At 47.1% G+C, this 18,627-nt stretch overlaps 8 protein-coding genes across 8 annotated transcripts; 3 read left to right on the forward strand and 5 right to left on the reverse strand.

Moving 5' to 3' along the window:
- Positions 1 to 651: 651 nt before the first annotated feature.
- Positions 652 to 1,245, reverse strand: F4817DRAFT_318796 (uncharacterized protein; the record flags this gene model as incomplete). Its single annotated transcript, XM_049300963.1, has 1 exon — positions 652 to 1,245. The coding sequence occupies one exon, from the start codon at positions 1,243 to 1,245 to the stop codon at positions 652 to 654; it is 594 nt and encodes a 197-aa protein (XP_049156213.1).
- A 545-nt stretch (positions 1,246 to 1,790) lies between these two features.
- F4817DRAFT_346677 (MFS general substrate transporter) lies at positions 1,791 to 3,905 on the reverse strand. The gene is made up of 4 exons (XM_049304444.1): positions 3,316 to 3,905; positions 2,387 to 3,260; positions 2,180 to 2,285; positions 1,791 to 2,116 (listed from the first exon to the last, which is right to left on the reverse strand). The coding sequence occupies exons 1-4, from the start codon at positions 3,739 to 3,741 to the stop codon at positions 1,885 to 1,887; spliced, it is 1,638 nt and encodes a 545-aa protein (XP_049156214.1). The 5' UTR covers positions 3,742 to 3,905; the 3' UTR covers positions 1,791 to 1,884.
- Positions 3,906 to 4,520: 615 nt separating this feature from the next.
- Positions 4,521 to 6,707, forward strand: F4817DRAFT_218741 (NAD(P)-binding protein). The gene is made up of 2 exons (XM_049298789.1): positions 4,521 to 6,590; positions 6,671 to 6,707. The coding sequence occupies exon 1, from the start codon at positions 5,180 to 5,182 to the stop codon at positions 6,500 to 6,502; it is 1,323 nt and encodes a 440-aa protein (XP_049156215.1). The 5' UTR covers positions 4,521 to 5,179; the 3' UTR covers positions 6,503 to 6,590; positions 6,671 to 6,707.
- On the reverse strand, positions 6,693 to 8,722 carry F4817DRAFT_218725 (DUF155-domain-containing protein). The gene is made up of 2 exons (XM_049298788.1): positions 7,307 to 8,722; positions 6,693 to 7,252 (listed from the first exon to the last, which is right to left on the reverse strand). Exons 1-2 carry the CDS (start codon positions 8,592 to 8,594, stop codon positions 6,798 to 6,800), a joined length of 1,743 nt encoding a protein of 580 aa, XP_049156216.1. The 5' UTR covers positions 8,595 to 8,722; the 3' UTR covers positions 6,693 to 6,797.
- Positions 8,723 to 11,178: 2,456 nt separating this feature from the next.
- Positions 11,179 to 12,513, forward strand: F4817DRAFT_318800 (uncharacterized protein; the record flags this gene model as incomplete). The annotated part of the gene is made up of 3 exons (XM_049300964.1): positions 11,179 to 11,340; positions 11,460 to 11,952; positions 12,182 to 12,513. The coding sequence occupies 3 exons, from the start codon at positions 11,179 to 11,181 to the stop codon at positions 12,511 to 12,513; spliced, it is 987 nt and encodes a 328-aa protein (XP_049156217.1).
- Positions 12,514 to 13,219: 706 nt separating this feature from the next.
- Positions 13,220 to 15,639, reverse strand: F4817DRAFT_346681 (Pkinase-domain-containing protein). The gene is made up of 2 exons (XM_049304445.1): positions 15,247 to 15,639; positions 13,220 to 15,179 (listed from the first exon to the last, which is right to left on the reverse strand). The coding sequence occupies exons 1-2, from the start codon at positions 15,330 to 15,332 to the stop codon at positions 13,643 to 13,645; spliced, it is 1,623 nt and encodes a 540-aa protein (XP_049156218.1). The 5' UTR covers positions 15,333 to 15,639; the 3' UTR covers positions 13,220 to 13,642.
- A 687-nt stretch (positions 15,640 to 16,326) lies between these two features.
- F4817DRAFT_318802 (ubiquitin-conjugating enzyme) lies at positions 16,327 to 16,987 on the forward strand (the record flags this gene model as incomplete). The annotated part of the gene is made up of 3 exons (XM_049300965.1): positions 16,327 to 16,433; positions 16,498 to 16,830; positions 16,885 to 16,987. 3 exons carry the CDS (start codon positions 16,327 to 16,329, stop codon positions 16,985 to 16,987), a joined length of 543 nt encoding a protein of 180 aa, XP_049156219.1.
- On the reverse strand, positions 16,871 to 18,113 carry F4817DRAFT_218764 (ribosomal protein L31e). Its single transcript, XM_049298790.1, has 3 exons — positions 17,932 to 18,113; positions 17,776 to 17,850; positions 16,871 to 17,665 (listed from the first exon to the last, which is right to left on the reverse strand). The coding sequence occupies exons 1-3, from the start codon at positions 18,016 to 18,018 to the stop codon at positions 17,462 to 17,464; spliced, it is 366 nt and encodes a 121-aa protein (XP_049156220.1). The 5' UTR covers positions 18,019 to 18,113; the 3' UTR covers positions 16,871 to 17,461.
- Positions 18,114 to 18,627: the final 514 nt, after the last annotated feature.

Below are 18,627 nucleotides of genomic sequence, written 5' to 3' on the forward strand. Positions count from 1 at the left end.
CTGTCCAGTCAAATAGTATTTAAATACCAGATACCAGGTGAAGTGGCTTCTTAGAGGCCTATAGCCTTTCCCGTATGCGTAGCAAATCTCGAGACACAAAGGTATTGTCGAACATACCATTGGACCACTATAAAGTAGTTTTGTTATAGTGTTTCTACTTTGCAGCATATCTAACAGGTATGTACAATTTCTCAGTCTCACTTTAATTACCATAGGACTATTAGATTAAATTTAGTTTATATGCTTTGGTTAAGTTTACCAGCGCTTGATTTATTCTAGGTTAAATCAGACCAAGTTATCATTTGATGTGTATAAATACTCTTGAAAACATTGCGCGTTTGTAACGTATGTGTATGCACTTCAACTTTGTCTTAGGCCTTTCCTAAGTAAAGTAGTACCTCTATATATCACATACACTATGTATAGATTTACTAGGTATTCAACTTCGATCAACTCTCCTTTTGCACATCTGGGTCTTAATATATTATGATTAACCGCATCTTTATATAATAGATAACATTTTGACAGACTACCCAACTCCTATGCTAACCCGATCATTGCTATTGAACATTTACCCAGACCAGTCTACTTCCATACTAATTATTCATGAGCATAACTGCCTCACATTTGCCTCGATACCCCGTTGGTAAATCAACCCTGTGTCCAAATCATGACATTCTCAAGCATGCCCTCGCAATTCACGGCTTTAAGCGTGGGACGCAGGCTATTCTGTTGCTCCTCGTCAAACATCTGCGCGAACCAGGGCTCCATTAAGGCGACCAGCCCTTTGCGGTTGAGCCACCGCGGGAGAGACTCGATGTACCTCAGGATATCAGCGTATGTCTGAGGCACGTAGGTGTCGCTGCGCTGGAGCGCTGCCTTTAGGTTCCGCTGCATCATGAGGTTGAGATGGCTCACGCGCCTAGGGTTGGGTCCATTGCCGGGCGTGTTCGAGCTCTCCTTTAGTGCTTTCACTAATCCATTCTGCTTATTTCTCTCTCTCAACGAGGCCTGAGGCCGCCGAGCGCCGGGCTTCCATTGCCCTGCGTGATTAGCCATGCTGCTAGCGACGCCCTGGCACCGCCCGCAGTACTGGTTTAGTGTGACATAGCAAACGCGGTATCGCCCGAGCTCTGTCGAGTTGCATACTCCCGGGTCGAATAGACAAAAGCCGCATTGCTGCGCGTCTGGAGAGATCTCCTGGTGGTTGCAGATATATTTACGTACTATGTAGACGTAACACATTTTTGCTAATTTATCTTTTCTTCTTTTTCTTTTTATCGCACTTATCTTCAAGATATGCGTCCAAATACTTGATAGTTCTTAGTTATAGCTAAAGTAAGCTTTATTAGTATGAAGCTGAGATTGAAAGTCCCCAGTAAGATGTGGTGCCTGCCACGTAGTCTGATCTGGTATTCGTATACTTAAAGAATGTGATGTAGCAAAGGGTATGAATTATCTCTTTAACTTCCACGAGGCATGGATGTAGGTTTACTTTTATCCAGATGTTGTATCTTTGTGGTTACAGCGAGTCGGCCACAAGTAAAGAAACCATGGAATAGGTACAATTAAATTATCTTACAAAGTCGCCTATTGTACTTATATTTTCTCTTTCAGAAATCGATGCTCAACAATAAGAATCAGGACAAATGTTGGTATAAAAATATCTTACTAGATAAAGGGCTTGTTTTTAATCGATCATCATTGCGTGGAGATCAGAACGAGACAGTTTACCGTTAATGTTATTATACTTTTTAAATCAACATAACAAGAAGTTAATTGACAAAGTTCCAATATTTCCTTCCTTGCACACGCTCCTAAAAGGTAACTGCCGCAAGGATGCATGTATATTCTAGGCATATAACGAAAATTTGCAGATCCAGGTCAATATACATAGATGAAATCCTCATTCTTTAGATCTGGCAGATCGTTTAAGCCGTTGTCGTCCTCAATGTTCCTGGTGGCCTGCTCGTTCTGCTCAATCTCGACGGCTTTACTGCCCTGCATATCCTTTCTTCTCACCATAGACTCGTCGATAATATTGCCCTGCTTTCCGAGCTCTTCCCTTTTCTTAGAATGCCATCTATTCAAGAACATGAGGTACATCGGAATAAGTCTACCTCATTAGTTAGCAAGACATTAGAACAGAGTATGAGGACGTGAGGTCATAGTGACGCACAACCCAAGAATACCAACTGTGACAAACATGACCAGATTGGCGATAAGACCAGGGCGGTATAATGGAGCATCCTTTGTGTTGTATAAAAGGGGACCAATGACATTTCCTAATTGAGAGTTAGATAATGTGACAAGGTATCCCCGATAACAAAGAGATGAGTCGAAGGTGAAAGAGCTGAAAGCCGTGAGCTTTGTGCCTTTAACTAACCTGTACACATTCCCATAAACATCATTGCCGAACTGGTCTTTTTCTTAGTATCACCCCCTGTATTCTGCGCAGACCATGCATAGACCATAGGAGTAATCGCTCCTAAGCACTGAACTAGATAGTAGCCTAGCAATAGAACTCCTTTGTTCTTCTCGTTTCGGGGCACTGTCAACATGAGGATCGTTCCGATTGTTGGGAGACAGCTAAGGCCCGTGATAACAATTCCCTTTCGTCCTATCCTAGTAGCGATCCAGGCCGATCCGATAATAATGGCAACCTGAATTGCTCCCGTCGGCATACTGAAGAGAATTGCGTTGAAGCTGGTAAAGCCAAAGTCCTTGAGGATAAGATTGCCAAATGTGCTAATACCTCCGCTTGCAATTGATATTGCGACAATGAGGATAAACCATAATAAAGTCTTAAAATCCGTAAACGTTTCCATAACATGATCCCATTTCCATTGTCGACTCGCGACACCCATCTGGTTAGCGCGCAAACGTTCGACAGCAATGCTACGCTCGCGTTCGCTCAGATACTTAGCCTCCATGGGCGAGTCGGGCATGAATATGAGGAAGTTGATTCCAAAAAGGACAGTGAGAACACCGCAAAAGATGAAGATAGTCTGGTAGCGATATATCTTCGTACTGGCGACATGGCCGAGGCCATACGTTACCAAACTACCAACGATGAATGTTACGCCATTCATAGCATTCCAGTACGAAGCACGGAGCGTTTGCTCAGATCGCCTCCACCACATCTGTGTCACGGCTAAGCACGAAGGGGCGATCATAGCTTCGAACGAGCCCAGGAGGAAACGTATGGCTAGGAGCGAGCCGAAATTAGTGCAAGACGCCATGATTGCTGCACAGGTACCCTATAGATCAAACATTAGTATATATTTACGAAAAATATATAACTATTCCACATACCCAACAGATAACTGCTGTCCCAATCACTTTTCCAGTAGGAAGCTTCACCAGCAGAAAAGCAGCAAGAGGCTGGAAGATGAGCTGCGCAAGATACAGGATAGATCCAAGCCATGAGTATTCTATCGACTTAAGATTGGCATCTTCCATAATACCGAAGATAGACACGTATGAAAGGGACGACTTGTCTAGTTGCTGGAAGAAGTAAGCGCCGAGGATGAGAGGGAGAATCCGTAGGTCGATACGTCGGAGGACCTCGCGCTCCTCTTCATACGTGAAGGTGATCTCGCCATGCTCGGCGATAAACTGGGCGGCTTTATCTGCTCGCGAGCTGACGGCGTGAACATGCCCAGTGGTTTCTTCTACGGGCGCTATGACGTCGGCAGCATCAGCCGCCGCTGGTACCTGTTTCGGCGTATTGTCCGTCATGTCGTCTATGTCTAATTACTAGAGCACTCAACGGGCCAGCATCTACACGAGGGAACACGAAGATAATTTCATCGAAAATGGGGTCTAGCTGGTTTTAAGGCTGGTGATCACTTTCCATACAAGGGTGGTGGTCATATATAACTCCTTATATGAAGGGTGGTTCCAGACACCTGGGAAGACGGCAAGTTGGGGGTGCGGAGATCCTTGTTAGAGGAACATCGGCAGGCTAGGCGTGTAAGTGTTTCCGAGATACCTACCTACACATGCCATTCTTTCGGACGGCGACAGGACAAGCTAATACCTATCATATGTCAAGATCTAAGAGTAATCTCGTCTCATTTATACTCATACGACAACCTATGAGCATACCAGCCGTTACACCATAATCAGTATTACGACAACCTCATTTAGTTGAATATCAAACGGGACAGCTATCTGAAATTAAACGAACACGACGTTTAACAGTGTAGCCGATAAGTGTCGGCATATGCCCCCATTGGTGGAAATATAAGATTCCACGCGTAATCACTAACCTACGGTCAAGGTCAAGGTATCGTCAAAGCCCAACCCCTATTTACCTGTGCGCTTGGCGCTACGAGCGTTGACACGTTTACCCGAAATCGACTATCGTATCGTCTTTCAACTTAAATCAAGACAGCAGTTACCTAGCTTGGAAGGATTCCGCTACGGGATAACCGAGAATGGAGACCGACAACGCGTCATTGGACAAGGACAACTCGTTCCCTATAGCATATTAGTTCGACCCCAGGATCCCCGCATCCGCGAGTCCAGCGGAGGCGGAGGCGGAGACGAACCCCAGATACGGCTAAATGAGAAATCCAGCTAATGGATTATCCCCGCTGCTGCTTAAACCCCATTCATCACCCTCGGCAGATATCTTGCCAACTAGAGACATGTAGACTTACGACGCTGTACATACCTAGCTAGAAATAGTCTAGAAACGCGGCTTTCATAATTAATATGTAAGCCATGTGAGAGAAGCTCTCGCTCGCTAAACGGCATCCCTTCTTCAGCTAGACCAGCCAACTGCCAAGTCTCAACTAAGAAGACTATAGCGAGCTATTAACACTTGACTTGACTTCTGGAGAAGCATTGGAAACATTACCCCAACCTTCTCCAACCCGTCAGCTGTGTACTTCGCAGGGTATTTTCCCGACAGCGATAACGGCTCAAGCGAAGCGGTGATAGATTATCCCCTCTCTCGTGAAATATCAAGTTCTTCACGCAGCCGGGGAGTAATAGAGAGGTTGCTTCAAATAGCTATTTATAAGACTATTATCTTGAACAGTAGAGCGTTCATAGTCAAGGTCGTCGCTTAAGACTTACATATTACTCTTAAAAACAACTCTCATACCACCAACAGCTTAAGAGATCTTGCCGTCCAACACATCTCTCTCACGGTGAACACACCACCACCATGGTCGACATAACCGCCCCCCTCCGCCCCTCGCGTAAAAAGTACGCCATCGTAGGCACCGGCGGCCGCGCGATATTCTTCTACACAGCCATCGCAAAGGACTACGCCAAAACGTCACGCATCGTCGGCATATGCGACACGAACCAGACGCGCATGAACTTCGCCAACGCGAACCTCGAAGCCTTCGGCCACGGCGCCGTTCCCACGTTCCCCGCCGCCGACTTCGAGCGCATGATCCGCGAGACCCAGCCCGACGAGGTCATCGTCACGACCATCGACCGCACGCACAACATATACATCGCCAAAGCGCTCGACCTCGGCTGCAACGTCGTCACCGAGAAGCCCATGACCATCGACGCCCCGCGCTGCCGCGCCATCATCGACGCCGTGGAGCGGAACCCCGGCCGTCGCGTGCGCGTGACCTTCAACTACCGGTACGCGCCGCACAACACCAAAGTCTACGAGCTGCTGCGCTCCGGCGCCATCGGCACCGTCACCAGCGTGCACTTCGAGTGGATGCTGAACACGTCCCACGGCGCCGACTACTTCCGGCGATGGCACCGGGACAAGCGCAATAGCGGCGGGTTGCTCGTGCACAAGAGCACGCACCACTTCGACCTGGTAAACTTCTGGCTGCGCACGCGGCCGCAGACCGTCTACGCCCAAGGCGACCTGAAGTTCTACGGGCGCGAGAACGCCGAGCTCCGCGGCGTCGCGCCATCTGCATTTTACGCGCGCGCGCACGGCAACGAAAACTCCAAAGAAGATCCGTTTGCGTTGCATCTAGAGGACCACCCGCAGCTCAAAGCCATGTATCTCGACGCGGAGCACGAGGACGCGTATTACCGGGACCAGAGCGTGTTCGGGGACGGGATTAGTATCGAGGACACGATGAATTTGCTCGTGCGGTATCGCAATGGCGCTGTGCTGACGTATTCGCTGACGGCGTATGCGCCGTGGGAAGGGTTTAGGGTGAGTTTTAACGGGACCGGGGGACGGTTGGAGATGGAGGTTGTGGAGAATAGTTATGTGAACTCGGGGGGCGATCAAGCGGCGGAAGGGTCGTTGGAAAAGCGGACGATCACGCTGCGCAAGTTGTTTGAGAAACCGCAAGAGATTGAGATTTCGGATGGTGTTGGCGCTCATGGCGGTGGTGACGCTGTGCTTCTTAATGACCTCTTTGGCGAGCCCACGACCGACGAGTATATGCGAGCCGCGAGCCATGTCGATGGCGCGTTGTCCATTCTAACCGGTATCGCCGCGAATCGGTCCATTGCTACGGGGCAGGTAGTCAACGTCGACGACGTACTGAACATACCATGAAGGGAACGACTGTATATCTAATTAGTAGCATATGCCATAAATGTCTCACGATTTATAAACGATTCAGAATAGATTCGAAGTACCTGATATAACAGGGAATTAGTGAGGGTTTTGGATCTCGGCTATCAAAATACTGTTAATTCACATTAAAAGGTGATGCAGACATACTTCGAATGGCTAAGAGACAAATGCGCCAAAGGCCCTGTGTATGGGTATCAGAATTATTGCTCCCCTGCGCCTATTTTCCACCACCCTAAAATGCATGTGCTGTAGGAGAAAACCGCGGGTAAGAAAATTAGATGCCCGCGAACGTAGTCCCAATGTAATCCATGCCGCACACGGCGGCCTTCTCTTCTTCGTTCAAGTTCACGCCCCATTGCCTTAGTTGCTCGAGCGTAGCATTAGATCTAACAGCAACCCACCCTTCACCGAGGATGTTTTGGGGATTTGACACGCCGTTATTTTCACCTCGCTCTTTGGAGAGCATCCCGAACCGCAGACCAACTTCAGTCACGGTGACGAGGATACTGACGACAATGAGAATAATGACAATCCATGTGATGGCACTCATCTTTGCGTCGGCGACAGAGTCTGATAATATCTCGGCAAGGTCGAGGAAGACGCGACATCGTTCATTGAGCACCTTCGTACGGAGATCAATCTCTAAATATTCACGAATAGCAACATAAAGTGGGTGTAAAGTAGGTTCGGAGTCCCAGAAGAAATTAGGAACGTCAAGAATGTTCGATGCTAGCATGACTCGTTAGTTATAATTAAATGTTCTCGGGGATTCATATGACTTACAGAGGTTGATGTCGACACGGCTCTTAAATAGACGGCCAAGAATCTTCACTATTTCAGTCCTCGTCATGTTCAACTCTCCAGTAAGAGCTAGCCGCTTCGGTACATCCTGTGCGTTTAACATGGTTTCAGACATGCGCTCTTCGAAGAAGCAGAGTTTGGTGCTCTGTGCAATAGCGTGGCTGATGGTGAGCTTAACCATATGATCCGACCGCGGCAGTAACGTAATCATATCGTTGAAAATACGCGGCCTCTTTACATCCGCGTTGTACTCGAAATGAAACTCCTCCGTCTCGACATCGCTCTGGTCAAGGGGTCGCACGACTAGCGGTGTCCCGCTCTCAGTCTCTGCAAATGTGATATCGGCTAGAATGGCCTTTTCCTGCGCTTCGGTGAAGTTCCAAAATACAACAACACCATACGAGAAAACAAACATCTCGGCAAATTGCTTAGCATCAGGTGCAAGTCTATTAACAGGATTCAGGGACTGATAGTCTTGAGAATGGTTACTTTCGGTATCCTGACTCCTATCCTCGGACACAGATTCGTAGCTACCATTCTCCTGGTTGGGACTTCCGCTTTGTTCGTTGTATGAATATTCGTCGTAGTAGCCCATATGTTCGTCTCTTCGTTCGCTCCGTTCGATTTCGAGATCCAAAACCGTCTTGCCCGTGCCGGGGGTCTTGAGTATCGGCCGACTCCTCACGCGACAACCGTCCACGCCGGGTAGTAGCGGGAGATGGTATACGGTATAGAGACAGTCGTCGTAGAGCTTCGTTTTAGCGTCGTGCTTCTTGCGAAGAAATTCCGAAGTCGACTTCATCTTGAAAGACTGCGCAGTACAGTAGGCCGTGAGCCTCGACAGCTTCTCCGTTCTTTCAAATTTAGGTAGCCGTTCGGCATAGCTCTTCCCACGCAGCCCACCCCTTTTCCTCAAAACGTCAAGTTCTTCGTCCTTCAATGGTCTCGACTCGTCCTCGCGAAAAGCAGACTCGATTTCTTCGTCGGGTCCTTCAAAATCGTCAACCGTCTCGGGCAATAAAACCAGCTTCTCACTGATTCTAGTTGTCCGTGACGGCATATTGTGCTGCCCCGTGCGCGACGCAAGATTAGGAAGGCCACCTCCACTCACGCGTCGTACACCGGGAATGCTACGGGGGCCTCGTTGTGGAGGGATACGCGGTTGGCCGGACGGTATTTCGGAATTATATTGTAAGACGTTATCGACGGAGATGAAGCGCATGGGCGAGCGACCGGATGCTCCACGAACAGAATCTCCTTTTGCCGCCATATTGGTTTAGCGAATCGCCGTTTGTATGTATGTCTAGTGAGATGCGTCCTTGAGTCTCTTGGTGAGCTCAAATTAAGAACTCGTTCACAATTGGTCTTTCAACGCTATTGTCGTATCGGTGTTTGTATCTGCATCGGTGTAGAATGGGATGTTCGGCAAGATGGTCTTATTCAGGGGTATAGCTGCTTGATATAAAGTAAATATTCGGTCGTCGAATATGTTGGGTTCAAGGTCAAAGCAATGTTGCTATAGCTTCTCAAGTTTTACTAAGGCAAAAAGGACTAAGAAACGAATAGCACGCGCAAGTATGAATAGATGAAACTCTAGTGTGGTAGACCTTTAGATATAGACAAAGACAATAAACCGGAAGGGTGAAAATGATGGAAATAATTGAAGGTTTGCATGACGTATCGGTTTGGCGGAAGATTCAAAGCTCGGATAGCTGCCGAATTTATCGATAAAGGTTTTTATATGGGTCGTATGATGACTAAGCATTCTACCCCTATTTCTTTTTCTCCCCGAAAAAGGAGTCAGGAGCTGTAGTTTTAGATTTGATAAATATGATGAATGCCCTACCATAATAAAAATACTCCCTTAACAAATAAAGATTTATTACTCCAAAATCATATGGAGAAGACGAATCAAACAAAAAATCTTTCGGGGTCTAATACATAAGTCTACCTTTAACACACCAAGGACACAGTTGGGTTCTTCAGACTCTAGCAACACATCATGCATTTTGTAATACAATTTAAATCAAAATGTCTCACAAGTGGTCTAGTTACGGTCACCCTTTCCATCATAGCTACTTGCTGGATTATAAGTATAATAGATATAACCATTTACGTAAATTCCCTCACACACCCTTCAGGCATAGACCAACTTACCTATCATCGTTCTAACCACCGCAATGAATTGCTACAAATATATCCTAGAATAAGCCTCACGGGAGTGAACACAAGATGCCCCCTTACTGAAGCGTTAGATATTATATTTACTTAAAATAAATACAATGTTTCAATAATCTACTCCAGCCTATCTTGCCTTTATGTTCGAAACAGCTCCTCGGCCTTCCAGAACAGTCTTTTAGATATAACCAAACTGGTAGAGCATGCCCGCCCTTTCTTCTACGAACCATATTTGACTTCATCAATATGGCCACTACAAGCATTAAGAGGTACTTACGCTTTCCTAATGCCGTACTTCCTGGTATATTAGCTACACATGGTTGGCTCGAGATACCCACCGCACCATTGGTATTTCTTATGGACGTAGCTTCAGTGTGCGCCATGTCGAATGATTGTTATGGTTCGTACGGGGTATTCATAACCGTAATACACAAACTTCCCCGAATACTAATACAATCGCTACAGGACACTCGTGATACCATATTATCATGCCTCAGTGATAGTATCGTGTAAGTTTACCTAACAGGTAGCTATAAAACAAATATTCAAATGAGGCTCTTGGTTATGAAGGCGCTCATTGTAGAAATACCTGTTAAGCATAGTTACCAAGGCTATCGACGAATCCTGTAAAACTCATATGCTGATATTTATATTTATCATTCTCTTATAATATGTAGAATCCTATCTTTTCAACAGGCTCTCTTCACCATGCCATAAGCAGCTACCAACACTTACCATGGCCTTGTTACGGACTACAACATATTTATTTACAGCATGACGTCGTATAATGCCAGCCATAGTGTATCTACTCGCAGATCTAGCAGTCTTCGAGGAACCGTAGTACAGTTACAATTTCTACCCAAATGAGCACATGGTAAGATGAAAGTAAATACAAGCTCATCCATACAAACTCGTCTAGTCCCAGGGGCTACCTTACCAGTGACAGCAGATGCCAGGTATACATTTCTACAAGCACTGAAGATCACAAACGGCGTCCCTTGGACAATGAGAAACTCTCTTAGACGGTCACTATATTTCTTCGCATACCCCTTTATTGTTAATGTACAGTGAATCGTCAATAGGTCCGTAGTCGTGTCATGTCGAGACTAACCACGTCGTCGTTGACATATATGAAATATCTCAAGTGCGGATCACAAGCAACCACACCGTCGTCGTCGTTCCTCTCTCTTGACTAAGCTAGTAATCTTCCCTCCTACCATAAGCAAATATCGTAGCATAAGGCCTGAGGACCTCTAGGAAGTCTCGAGGAATAGCTCGTCACTGTCCAGTGTACTCGCATCCTCCTTAAGCTCCGCATACCCGCCTCAGCCTCTTTAGTAACGTCTTTATAGTCGCATATGCGTCCATGGGGGCCCTAAGAGATAGATACCTTAGAGCAGGCGGAGAAGGAGCCCCAGGTGCCAGACCATCGCAGCATATCATTGGGTTGCTGAGCAGGAGAGCGACTAAGCACAGGAAAAATTCGTCAGGTACTTTTCCTAATTTGTTACCTATTTATTTCCCACCATCCTCTTCCCCATCTTGGAGTTTTTTTCAGTTTGCAACAACTTCTCAAAGTGCGAAGAAATCTCAAGCATTTCTTGCTGCTCACCAAGCTTCCAAGAGAGATCTACAACGCTCACTTTGGCAATTACCCTCCAAACTTGGTATTCAAGATGTTTCTCTTCAACTATCTCGCTGCCACCTTGGTGGCATTCGTCGCTATTCATGTCTCCGGATCGATGGCGATGAGCCAGCCTGAAGTCGACAATACCGTCGCTACCGTCACGGCAAGCCAGGCCGCTCCCACTTTCGATCTCGTCGTCATGTTCAAGCAGGTAAGTTTCTAAATTGACAATATGATGAGTGATATATTTTCTTCCTTAGAGTATCCCTATTAGAAATGTCTCTGCTCTCTTGGAGACTCGCACGATACTAACCACGGCCTCATCTCCAGGACTCTGCAGTTGGCGAGTTCGGAGCACTCAATGCTCTTTTCGGACTCCCAATCACCATCACTTCGACCAGCAACATTCCTGTGCCAACTAAGCCACCCGCCTCTCAGGACTCGAACTATCAGGATCCTCGCAACGTCCCTAGCCCTCCGCGGCGACACCACAATCCGTTCACCGAACAGTTAGGCAACGGACAGCCGGCTATGATGGAAGACATGATCGCCCAGTACAACCGACAGAATCCTGCTAACCAGATCCCCCCGTACGTGTTTTGTACGTCTCTGCATGGCCGACCTCGCGTGTACACACGCCGTGAGATCTGGCTGGCTATTCAAGCTGGAGTTCACGATATGGGCTTCGATGTGCGAACTGATGACCGATCACTTGGTGCGTCTTGGCCGCGCCGCTTGGGTTTCCAAAGACCTATCAACTCCGGCGATATTGTCGGACGAATGATGGAGTACCCTCTTGGTGCTGATGAGTATGAGTTACCTTGTAAGTTGGATTCTCAGTTTTCTCTTCCATCCCACCCTTGATTTATCCTTCATGAATGAAACCTTGCTAGTCAAGTTATCATGAAATCTTTACCCCTAAATATTAATAAACACCTACATGTCTTACTTACCTACCTATCTATACACCTACCTACATACTCACTTACCAACATACCTACCACCATACAACCCCTCCCCAAGAAGCACTTACTAACCCCCTCACCCCACAGTGACCCAACCCGTCGACGAAGCCACGCTGATGATGGACCGCGTGACCTTCCTCTACGACGGCACCTACACAGGCGTAATCCGATACACCAACGCCACCCAATGGCACAACTGCTACCCCCACGGCTGGCACACATTCCAGCGCGGCCGAAACGCCACCCGAAGCCTCGTTCAGCGGGGCATGGGCGCCGTCCGAGGCGCCTGGGATCGCTGGCTCGGCTATCAGCATGGCGGTTACGAGCGCTTGGATGACGAGCGGAACGAGCAGCAGCAGCAACAACGTGGACGGAATGTACAGAACAGAGACCCCAATTGTCCGCCTGGATGGATCTAGGTATCTACCTAACTGATCGTTTGCGTATTCTCCCCTGTTGGTTGAGGATATCATCGTTTGTTTTCGGTTACGAAGTTGATCTAGGATGGAATTGCCTGGGAGCCTACGTTAAGACTTAATCAATAATACGCGTGGCTTGTCCGTGTGTTCGTCATCTCGTTAGGTAATTAGATCTTCTCGTACCTTAGATACGATTAAAAAAAAGCTTTTACAGCTTACTTTAGGTGCCTGTTAATGTCTGATTGTGAATGGACGTGTATGTTTTTGCCTCAAGCTGGCCAACTGTACCGAGACTGGAGTCTAATACGTGGAAGTATTCGCTCTGTGATGTCTAGTAAACCGGGAGGTCACCTTTATTTTATACTACGAATAGCCATTAGGCCCCTTAAAGTACAATGGTAAACCATAAGTTAAACATGATAAGCTATTAGAGTAGCGTAGCTCCATAGAAATGATACTTTGGGAAATAGTTAACGTGGCCACTTTGCCTTGTGTGTAAGGGTTCAGTTTGAGGGCGCAATTCCTATCCTTATTATACCCTTTGCTAGAGACACTAGAAGAAAATGAAAGAATAGCATAGTATGTTGCTAATTGGTGCTTGAAGCCTCTGGACAACGTCCTGGGTCATCTCCTGAAGTGCCAACAGGTAACTACAAAATCATCCTCTAGCTAATCAAGATTCAGTTCAGGGCCAGCACATACTATATAAAGAAGGTCACTCCGTGTTTGAATTAATCATAAATTCCTTTATAGTATGAAGGGGCCTATTCTGTATCGTGGTACCTGGTTGGCACTTTCGGTGATAAGCCACCCTGTTAAGCTCGCAAATATCTCACAAAAAGCAACGCAATCAACCCCCTAGCATACACGAGAGCATATAAGAATACAATGAAACTATGTATGCCGCATCCAGCCCTGGTAAAAGCCATACCTGAGCCGAGTCTATCAATAAGCAACCCCCCTAACATTAACCGCTATATAATTTTTCCGTATCCCCTATGCGCAAAAAATATACAGCAGACCTACTCCGGATAATATTCCACCCCTTTACGTTCCGTCCTGTTAATCCGAGATGGCCGTCCTATTATATAACCCCAAATCAAATATCTGGGTGAACCGGCCGGTCCCTCTAGTCCTCCGGTTTGAAGACGCCGTCCTTGCACAGCAACACTATTTTCTTGAAGAAACGTCTCCACTCGAGCGGGTCACCTTTCAGCTTGACGAATCGCACTTCGAGTAGCTCCTGCGACTCGGGTAATAAGTACTTGTCGACAAGGATCTCCCCGTGAAGTCCCTGCTTGCGATCGTCCACCGTCCTAACTTTATAAGTAGACACGTGATCACCTTGGCCGACGTATGGCGGCCCCGACGGTAGTGGCACGCTGAGATTGTGCAACGCATCGCTGAGCATCTGGACAAGTAGCTGCGGTGGCATATTCGAAAAGAAGCGAGTAAATGAATGCGCGGGGACGATATCCTTGAAGCGCTGTGCGTGCTGTGTTAGGCTGAGCGGCACCCCGCGCGTCTGCGAGAACTGGCTCATGGAGGGTTCCTCGGCCAGGGCGTCGAAGAAATTACTAGACTGTGTTGGTAATGTTGCGTCTGCTCGGGAGATAGGCTGTGTGGAGGACGCGGTTAAGGTACGGAGAACCGGTCTCTCCCAGTCGAATAGAACATCGTTAATTGGTGTTTCTGGTTGTGTGGAGGATATCTTATGAGACGAGCCGCCATCTATATCCATAGAATCTTGTGATTGCGACTGGCGTTGTGATGAGGGAGCCTGTTGGCTGAAGTCTATATGTAGGTTCTCTAGCATCTTCGTTGCTAGATTTATGGGATCATTGATCTGGCCATCTGCGGCTAGGAATTTGTTGTGGCGGGTGTACCAAGGATGTTGTCGTATCTGGGCAAACGTAAATCGCTTCTTCGGTTCGATACTCATCATACCCCTGAGCAACGAGTGGGCCTCTGCAGGTATTCGTTCCCATAGACTATCCGTACTTCGGCCATTCGTTTTCTTATATTCTTGGTACTCCCAGCTCTGCGAGGTTGGCTCATCCCACGGCGTGTTTCCCACCAGGAGGACGAATAGGATGACACCACACGACCAGATGTCCACCAGTTCGGCCGAGTATTTGGTTACTTCACTAGACTTCTTATCTACTCGGCCGCCTGCTAATACTTCAGGGGCAACGTACGGCGGACTGCCGCACATCGTTGTGCTTAGCTTTCGTTGGCCCTTGTATTCGAACATTGTCGCCATGCCGAAATCCGCTAGTTTTAAGTTTCCGTTGTCTGACATTAATATGTTTTCCGGCTTCAGATCTCGATGCGCAATCCCTTTCGAATGCATGAAGCTCACGCCACTGATGAGCTGATGGAAATAGACCTGGGCAATATCTTCCGTGACGCCTACATCTGCCTCAATCTTGTCGAAGAGGTCGCCTCCTTCGGCATACTCCATCGCTATCCATCTCCAGATATGGTCTTCGCCTGTCGCAAACCATTCAATTATATTCGGGTGTTGGCCGATGTGAGAATGTAAGGACACCTCCATAGCAATCTGTTTAGCTGAGATGCGGCCATGTTTAACTGCGTAGCCTTTGTGAATTAACTTGACCGCAAAGACTGGTGATTGGGCATCCAAAGGTATGGCCTTTTTGATTCTGAGGTATTAGTCAGTACATAATCGGAGTGAGTGGAGACGGTGAAATATGGTGTAAGTGAGCTCACGATGCATATGCTCCTCTTCCTATCGTCTTTGATATAAATCGGAAGGGAAGGTCATCCGGTAGAGGGTCTAATTGAGACTGCATCATTTTGTTTAGTAAAGATAACTCCTATTTGGTAACTTTCGGACGAAATGATTTGCTCAGATGAAAACTAAACGTATAAACCGCTAAGCGAATCATGCATGAACATGTAGCGACTGATCATCCAATATGGATTATGGATATCTGGTTCAACAAGACGGGATATAATAAACCAATAAATTGAGATGCGCGTTTGAGAAAGAGGAAATTTGGAAACATACCATAATAACTTATAAACGCGTCTTGTCGCGTTGAAATACTAATTTACTAATTAGAGGTTGAGTCAAGAGTGTTTAGATGTTTTTGTTTGAGGTTGTCTCGCGCGAAGACCAGCGTTCATTGGCTACAAATGGCTTTTAGTGGACAATGCACCCCGCAGAGGCCATTAAAATCCCTGTTGTCATGGCCAGAGCTGCTGCTGCTGCCTTAGTGGTGACTTTTCGGGTTTAAGGTAACAAGCAAAGCAAAAAGGAGAGCCACTGCCCCCCCGTAAGATAAGGCCATACGGCGCTACGGCGCTACTTCGACAGGGGTCCATCGACCGGTCGCGGTTGCCATAGGATTTTTGGCTGGCGGGGACAAGCGGCCAACGTTGTTTACAAATTCACAATTACTTCGTAGATCCTGCCTCACTTATTTTTCTATTCTAAATTCTGCATCTCGTCATTTTCCTATTGTTACATTTCCTAAGACACATAGTATCAAAGAGGTTCGTAAATAGCATTCCTCAACCTCGAGTTTCTTTCTGTCTCTTACTGGAACTTTTATCAATTGGATGCGGTGCACTCCCATACCTTTCATCGCTAACAGCCACTGCATTCCAGTTCGACTCGCTTCGTCTATTTCCTCTCTTACCGCAATCCATTGACTAGGGGGTACTGCCGAATCGAGTAGCTTGACTCGGCCTTTATCCAATCCGTCGCATTCTCTAATATCTACCTGGAAATTCGCTTGACATTGCTATCAACGGGCAAGATTAATCGTTTAATCGTTAGCCAAAATGGACTACGCAGCCGAAGATAGCCAAAATTCTGCACCTGGCAGTGTCGAAGCGGCCAAGTTCAGTAGCACACGGAAGGGCCCAGATGCACAGAGTGTGACGAAAAGGTATGCCGTAGTGATGGCCTCTAATTTGCACTCGTTGGTCATACCTTGTACTAATAAGCCGTAGATTGCAGACAGAGCTTATGCAGTTGATGACCTCGCCTGCCCCTGGTGTTTCGGCCTTCCCGTCGGCGGATGGAAACCTGATGTCCTGGTCCGCGACGATCGAGGGTCCTGACGATACTCCGTATGCTGGTCTTACCTTCAAGCTATCCTTCTCTTTCCCGACCAATTATCCCTATGCCCCACCGACGGTGTTGTTCAAGACGCCTATCTACCACCCGAATGTAGACTTCTCCGGCCGCATTTGCCTCGATATTCTAAAGGACAAGTGGACCGCTGCGTACAACGTTCAGACCGTCCTGCTAAGTCTGCAAAGTCTGCTCGGAGAGCCGAACAAGTAAGCTATCTTCCATTGAACCCATGGGTCTTGACTAAATTAACTTAATTGTAGCTCTTCCCCATTAAATGGCGAGGCTGCGGAATTATGGGACAAGGATGCGGAGGAATTCAAGAGGAAAGTGCTGGGTCGTCATCGTGATGTAGACGACGATTAGATGGTCTTTATTATACCCTTCGTTCCTCAAGTTTTCATATATCTGGGTGGTTGAGGGTCAACCAACATGGAGAACGGAGTCAGCTCTTGCACGGTTCGTGCAACGAGGCTCAGCTGTCTCAGCTTCTCGTATGCATTGCATTTACAGGTAGTTCCAGGCTGGAGATAGCACTTCCTTACAACATGACATGCGGCAGTATTGCACAAATTGCTAACGATTGCTAACAATTGATAATGGATTGATGCATCATGATGTGCTCGTATAACGTGAGAAAACCATTCGCAAATGCTATCATAGCATCTCCAAGTATCGAGCGGGAGGGTCACAAAATAAGTAAATATTGTTCACGGTTCTTGATTCATCAACTAGTGAATCTTATCTTAATGTCATGAAGCCAGAAGGTAACTCCGAAACCATGCCCTTCTTGAACCCAGCCGGTATCTCAACGAAACGATGTTTTTCCTTTGCCTTCCCTTACTCCTCGACCACGGCCGTCACCAGACCCTTGGGGTTCTTAACGTTGACGGCTTGAACGTAGCTGTAGAGCTTCTCCTTGGCATCCTCTTCGTCGTTTCGTCTTCGGCTAATTCGGACACGGATTCTGTACGGAACACCCTTGACACCTTGCTCCCAGACCTTCTTGTTCAGTTGAGGGTCGAGGCGGACGTCGGAGGTTTGCTAAAAAGATGGTTAGCTGGGTTGATGATCTCTCGTAATTATGCCGAAGCGTGTGGTGCATTGGATTGGGAGAATGGAGGTGGGTGGGTGATGTGTGTGGTTTGCCGTACCATAGCCTTCTGCGCAAACTCCTTGATCTCCTTGATGGCCCGAGGAGCCCGCTTCTTGAAAGTCACACCATGCAGCTACTCAATCCATCAGCATTTAGTCCTTCGATAAAAATTCTGCATCGAACAGCGCTCGGTTCTGACGCGCGGTGGACGTACTCTCTTGTGGAGGTGGATGGTGTACTCGCGGGACACGACCTGCTCGATGGCCGACTTGGTGGCGGGCTTCTTTCCTTTCGACGACATTTCTGAATAAGGAACCGTGATTAGAATTATTTACGTGGTCGAAGGGAATGGTTGGCGCGCGGAATTCTTACTGGATTGATGTCTGGGTGTTGGTCGGAAAAGTTCGGTCGTGATGTTGTTTAGCTTTGCGAAATTGAAAATTCAAGACCTCGATGTGGGAAACTGAGGGCAGGAGGATCAATTCGCTAGCCGAACCAATCAAACTTAGGGTTGTGGGATTTGACTGTGGCTAGTACAGCATTTGAAGGCTGGTGGGGTGTGGCTTGTGAGATCTGTGTTGACCTAAACAGAGGTCCACTGCCTGTGAGAGAATTTATGGGTTACGTTACGTACCTAAGGTACATGTACTTCACACACCTACGTAATCCGCCTGCATTAATCTCAAGAATCTAAACCAAAACCAGTAATGCCTAAGGGGTGACAGTTCCCGTCGTGATAGCAACAAATCGTAGGTAGCTAGAAGCTGCAAGCCTGCTACGCTGACATACATACAGATTTCAATTGCCAAATACATACATTCATTCCTTCAAGTTTTATTCCTTCACACAAATTTCCATGATCCTTTGTGAACCTATCTAATGTCTTCTGTGTAAGAGTCAGTGTGGCTGA

This window comes from Daldinia loculata (assembly GCF_022478755.1).
Source record: "Daldinia loculata strain CBS 113971 unplaced genomic scaffold F4817scaffold_50, whole genome shotgun sequence".
Lineage (NCBI taxonomy): Eukaryota > Fungi > Ascomycota > Sordariomycetes > Xylariales > Hypoxylaceae > Daldinia > Daldinia loculata.

What these genes read in the sequence shown, in the direction of transcription:
- F4817DRAFT_346677 (XM_049304444.1), bottom strand. Translation starts at nt 3,741, where the DNA reads ATGACGGACAATACGCCGAAACAGGTACCAGCGGCGGCTGATGCTGCC. An exon ending in GGACAGCAGTTATCTGTTGG is followed by an intron (nt 3,261 to 3,315) that starts GTATGTGGAATA and finishes TTTGATCTATAG; the next exon opens with GGTACCTGTGCAGCAATCAT. An exon ending in ACAGTTGGTATTCTTGGGTT is followed by an intron (nt 2,117 to 2,179) that starts GTGCGTCACTAT and finishes CTAATGAGGTAG; the next exon opens with ACTTATTCCGATGTACCTCA.
- F4817DRAFT_218741 (XM_049298789.1), top strand. Translation starts at nt 5,180, where the DNA reads ATGGTCGACATAACCGCCCCCCTCCGCCCCTCGCGTAAAAAGTACGCC.
- F4817DRAFT_218725 (XM_049298788.1), bottom strand. Translation starts at nt 8,594, where the DNA reads ATGGCGGCAAAAGGAGATTCTGTTCGTGGAGCATCCGGTCGCTCGCCC. An exon ending in CCGTGTCGACATCAACCTCT is followed by an intron (nt 7,253 to 7,306) that starts GTAAGTCATATG and finishes GAGTCATGCTAG; the next exon opens with CATCGAACATTCTTGACGTT.
- F4817DRAFT_346681 (XM_049304445.1), bottom strand. Translation starts at nt 15,332, where the DNA reads ATGATGCAGTCTCAATTAGACCCTCTACCGGATGACCTTCCCTTCCGA. An exon ending in GGAAGAGGAGCATATGCATC is followed by an intron (nt 15,180 to 15,246) that starts GTGAGCTCACTT and finishes CTAATACCTCAG; the next exon opens with AATCAAAAAGGCCATACCTT.
- F4817DRAFT_218764 (XM_049298790.1), bottom strand. Translation starts at nt 18,018, where the DNA reads ATGTCGTCGAAAGGAAAGAAGCCCGCCACCAAGTCGGCCATCGAGCAG. An exon ending in CCATCCACCTCCACAAGAGA is followed by an intron (nt 17,851 to 17,931) that starts GTACGTCCACCG and finishes TGGATTGAGTAG; the next exon opens with CTGCATGGTGTGACTTTCAA. An exon ending in AGTTTGCGCAGAAGGCTATG is followed by an intron (nt 17,666 to 17,775) that starts GTACGGCAAACC and finishes CCATCTTTTTAG; the next exon opens with CAAACCTCCGACGTCCGCCT.